The sequence below is a fragment of the Engraulis encrasicolus genome, chromosome 15, assembly GCF_034702125.1.
Source record: "Engraulis encrasicolus isolate BLACKSEA-1 chromosome 15, IST_EnEncr_1.0, whole genome shotgun sequence".
Taxonomy (NCBI): Eukaryota; Metazoa; Chordata; class Actinopteri; order Clupeiformes; family Engraulidae; genus Engraulis; species Engraulis encrasicolus.
In genome coordinates, this window is record NC_085871.1 from 50,552,569 (window position 1) to 50,557,568 (window position 5,000).

The 5,000-nt window shown below is 44.2% G+C and overlaps 1 protein-coding gene across 1 annotated transcript in view; it reads right to left on the reverse strand.

The window, feature by feature from the left end:
* The window catches only part of cfap54 (cilia and flagella associated protein 54), a 126,096-nt gene extending 124,277 nt beyond the window's left edge, over positions 1 to 1,819 (reverse strand). The window contains exons 1-3 of the mRNA XM_063217797.1: positions 1,575 to 1,819; positions 1,300 to 1,405; positions 721 to 864 (exon numbers count right to left, since the gene is read on the reverse strand). Coding sequence (XP_063073867.1) covers positions 721 to 864; positions 1,300 to 1,405; positions 1,575 to 1,744 — 420 coding nt within the window. The 5' untranslated portion in view covers positions 1,745 to 1,819. The remainder of the gene's footprint in view (positions 1 to 720; positions 865 to 1,299; positions 1,406 to 1,574) is intronic.
* Between the last annotated feature and the right edge of the window lie 3,181 nt (positions 1,820 to 5,000).

The following is a 5,000-nucleotide window of genomic DNA, read 5'->3' on the forward strand; positions in this document are numbered from 1 at the left end:
AACAAGAAACCAATTAATAAGTAAAAAGTAATCAGTAAAAAACTAACAATCCCATCCTGAAAACTAATATGCAAGTGTTATGATTTCAAATTAACATTACACCTGGCTATCGAGAAAATTCCGATACTTTGGGAAAATTCCGATCCGATCCGATCTCTGAATTATGTTGATATCTGAACCCGATATTGATACACCGATACCGATATCCCATCCCTAGGCATAATTCTCATTCACATCTTAAATGGGGCCACCATGTCCTTATGGTTGACTTTGGTGGAGATGGACTTCGGATCAGAGGGTTGTAGGTTCGAATCCCACCCTTCCACACCTGCCCGCACTCCATGGCTGGTGCCCTTGAGCAAGGTACCTAACCCCATACTCCTCCAGGGACTGTAACCAACACCCTGTAGCCTACTTCAAATATCAAAATTCAATTTGGATAAGTGACAGCTAATGTAATGTAATTGGGGCTCTAAATTAACACCAGCCAACTGGCCAAACACTGGTGAAATTTTAATTTGGCTGGTAGACAATGCCAACTAACTAGCCACTTTCACCCATTAGGGAATGTAAGATACTAGCCATTTGGCTGGTGATGAAAAAAACTAGATGTAATGAAAAAGTAATGCAATATAATGTAATATAATGTAAGTAATGCAATATAATGTAATATAATGTAAGTAATGCAATATAATGTAATATACAATTCGGGGACCTCACCGTGAGCTTGGCTTGGTCGTTGGTGCATCCTTCGGGGAACAGCAGGCTCTTGAAGTGGTGGATATCTCTGATGTTGTCCACTCGGACATTGCCGTGCTCACACAGGTAGCGGTCATAGCCCTGCCACTGGGCCAGGTGGTACAGCTGGACACACACACACGCACACACACACACACACACACGCGCACACACACACACACACACACACACACACACAATCAAAATGACTTATAAAGCACATTATCATACCTACATTATTGTCATTCAATGTGCTAAACAGTAGAGAAAGAGAAAAGAGAAGACAAATTAACTACATTGTGTTAGATAATAATTAATTATCACTAAGATGGGAATAAATCTATTTTTATTTTCTTTTTAAAACAAGATAGGCCTACTGTTGGGACAGTTCTATTTGGACAGGAAGTTGGTTCCAGCATTTTGCAGTACGCACGCCACGCGCGCGCGCACGCACACACACCACACACACACACCACACACAGAGACGGCCCGTCATATTACTGTAAGTCACAATAAATTTGGGATTTATACAGTTTATAAACATAACGGGTGAATGTATACCTTGTTCGAAAAGAGAAAATCGGCCATTTGCAGAACATGGTGGTCATAATAATTAGCTGGCAGCCGAGGCCGGTACTTGTTCCATATGTCAAACAGCAGCTTCGACCTGTCAGTTTGTGTAGAGGAAAAATAGATTATACCGATCATTCGTACGGCTCATTCATTAAATACACCAACAACTGATTCTCGTGGATATAAATAATGGCGAGGTATGTGATTAAAAAGCTAAACTTTACCGAAATACACCACTGAGCTAGCTAAGATAGCTTACTCACCCTCGCACATAGGTGCTCTGGTCGAACTTTGGGGAGTCCTTCATGCGTTTGATGCATGACTTGAACTCTTTTATCTCCCCGTCGAAAGCTGATATGACGGGGTTTTTCTTGTCAATCTTTCCATAGTAGGACGCCGGCAACGGCTCCATTTTGTTAAGTACAGAGCTCATAGCTTGCTGTGATGACTAGCCATTCATTACTAGTTCACCAACGCTGCAGAACAACCACAACAAACACGAGAGTTGGGAAGCGTTGAGGGGTTGTCATAGTAACGGGCTCGAGGGGGTGGTGGATCAGAAACAGTTGTACATAAACTGACCAGCTGGTGTCGCTGTTGCTCTCCACTCTGCAAAACCTTTTCAAATTGTGTAAGTGTGTGTTTCTGAACAAACTAGCAACTCAAATGTTAAACAAAGAACTGAAATGTAGCCCTAGCCCTACAATAGAAAGTATATCTACATGTACACAGAAAGCAAGATAATTTCTCCATTATTATATGCTGCATCACCAATTAAAAACATCCATTCATCACAAATGTTTGTGCCATATTGGAACATTTTTTTTAAAGGATTTTAAAACAATATATATATATTTTATTATAACATTGCACTAATTAGTCTGACATGATACACTACACTTTCGGTCCCTCTCTCCGTGTTAACTGAAAATATATCTTACAATTTAAAAAATGTAATTATTCAAAAATATAAACAAGCAATGAAAATATAAATATTCACATTAGACGTGTCAGTTCTCTGACAGAGCTCAGCTCAGCTCAACCAAAAAAAAGAAGAAAAAAAGAACGAGAGAAGAAAAAAATAGAAAGAAAGCCATTACTAAATGTCACACAGACTCACTTGTCTTGTCCATCAGGAAGCATGCAGCCATGCAGGTACAAACTCATCCTGAGAGAAGCGAGTGTGAGTGAGAAGCAGAGACGGATTATAGTTCCATGGGCCCCTGGGCTTGACCACAGGAAAGGCCCCCCACCTCAATGGGTATTGCTAGTCAGGTTCAGGGTTTTAGGCTAGATGTGACAGTATGTTGTTTTTGAGAGAATGTGAAAATGCAGTTGTTCGAAGTACAATATTAAAGTCGCTATTTGCAGTTTGGCTGAATTTGTGTTTTGCCCGTGGCATGCCTGTCTCAATATCTACACGGTCATTAATGCTCCACTCGTGGTGTTAATGTTTCCATCCCAGAGTACCAACAATGAAAACAAATGACAATATTTCTCCTGTGGCATGTAAAGTTGTTTTTTCCTATGAGTAGTTTTTTTCACATGGCGCTCGTTCGACGCCATCAACCAGAAGTTTCATGTGGGGAGTTCTGACAAAAGACAGTGAAAGTGGTTAGGAGAGTCACTTACTGACTTGGGACAGTAATTAGGCTTATTAACCTTTTAATTGTACCTGGTATCCCTGAGCACAATATGAGAATTGAAATACTGCAGCAGGGGTCGCCGGCAACCCTATTCACTTGCTGAAAATGCCCAACTACATCATAACAACAACATTGACACACCCTGATGAAGGCCTCAGCGCCGAAACGCGTTGGTGTTTTTTAATGCATTTGCCCCTTAAATAAAGTTTGTTTTTTTACTACATTAACCAACTGAAGTGCCTGGACCAAGGATTTTTTTTCCTTCTGTCTTTTTTGAACATTGAACCCCTTCCAAGAGCACCAGTTGGTTTTGAGGGACACTAGTAGCGCTCTACCAACTCTTTTGCTGAATACATCATAACAACATTGCCATGACACTACAGAGAACCATAGTGCTGCGCTAAGGGGTTAAGCTTCAGGGCCCCCCCTGGCTCCTGGGGCCCCTGGGCCTGGGCCGGTAGGCCTGTGGTGATCTATCCTTGGTGAGAAGCGGGCGTGAGTGAGAAGCCATGAAAAGCTTTTTGCACATCTGTGGGGTAGTAATCGATGTGTGTGTGTGTGTGTGTGTGTGTGTGTGTGTGTGTGTGTGTGTGTGTGTGTGTGTGTGTGTGTGTGTGTGTGTGTGTGTGCGCGGGGTAGTAATCGATGTCTTCATCTGCTGTCCGAACACTCAAAGGCCACACTCCCCTGCTGTGTGTGTGTGTGTGTGTGTGTGTGTGTGTGTGTGTGTGTGTGTGTGTGTGTGTGTGTGTGTGTGTGTGTGTGTGTGTGTGTGTGTGTGTGTGTGTGTGTGTGCGCGTGCGTGTGCATGTGTGTGTGTGCGCGTGTATGTGTGTGTGTGTGTGTGTGTGTGTGTGTGTGTGTGTGTGTGTGTGTGTGTGTGTGTGTGTGTGTGTGTGTGTGTGCAAACCATTCAATCCCCAGCTACCCCACTGTTTCCCATTCACACACACGGCAGCTCGCCAGTCAGACACACACACACACACACACACACACACACACACACACACACACACACACACACACACACACACACACACACACACACACACACACACACACACACACACACACACACACAGGGTCCAGCAGAGTAGCTGAAAGGTCTTCTCCTATTCTCTGTGTCCCCCTTCTAGGCTGTATACCGTATACTGTGTGTGTGTGTGTGTGTGTGTGTGTGTGTGTGTGTGTGTGTGTGTGTGTGTGTGTGTGTGTGTGTGTGTGTGTGTGTGTGTGTGTGTACTGTACCGTATTGTGCAGCGACCTTAGCGTTCCCTCAGTAGGCCACTCCTCTACTCCTCTGCTCAAAACCAGCAGACCCGCTCAGGGGCCTCAATCAATGTGTGTGTGTGTGTGTGTGTGTGTGTGTGTGTGTGTGTGTGTGTGTGTGTGTGTGTGTGTGTGTGTGTGTGTGTGTGTGTGTGTGTGTGTGTGTGTGTGTGTGTGTGTGTGTGTGTGTGTGTGTGTGTGTGTGTGTGTCTGTGTCTGTGTGTGTGTGTGTGTGTGTGTGTGTGTGTGTGTGCGTGTGTGCATGCGCGTGTGCGTGTGTGTGTGTGTGTGTGCGTGCGTGCCTGCGTGCCTGCGTGTGTGTGTGTGTGTCTGGTCAATATCCAGTCAGCCCCTCTCTAAGGACCGCCTGTAAAATCACAGCTCTCACTCACGCCACTGAAAGAAAACAAGATTGTCGCAGACAGAAACTTCTACAATTCCCCCGACACAGCACACATGCTGTACACTGTCCTCTCCAGAGTGTCTGGCAGCCACTTTATTCTGTAGCTAGAGATCAGTAGATTCAACACACGCAGGGCTGCTGCTAAGGTTATGGAGGCCCTATGCATAACTGGTCAGGAGGCCCCCCTCATAATTAAATACAGTTTTTCTCGATTGCCTCCACACAAGTTCTGGTACTTCACACACAATTCTCGGAACATCTCACCCATTTCCCAACTCCCCTAACCAATGTCACTGAACAAGCACTAAGCACAATTCCTTCTTTACACTCACATTTCAGTTTTAAAACACACTCTTTTCAAAACCACTGCA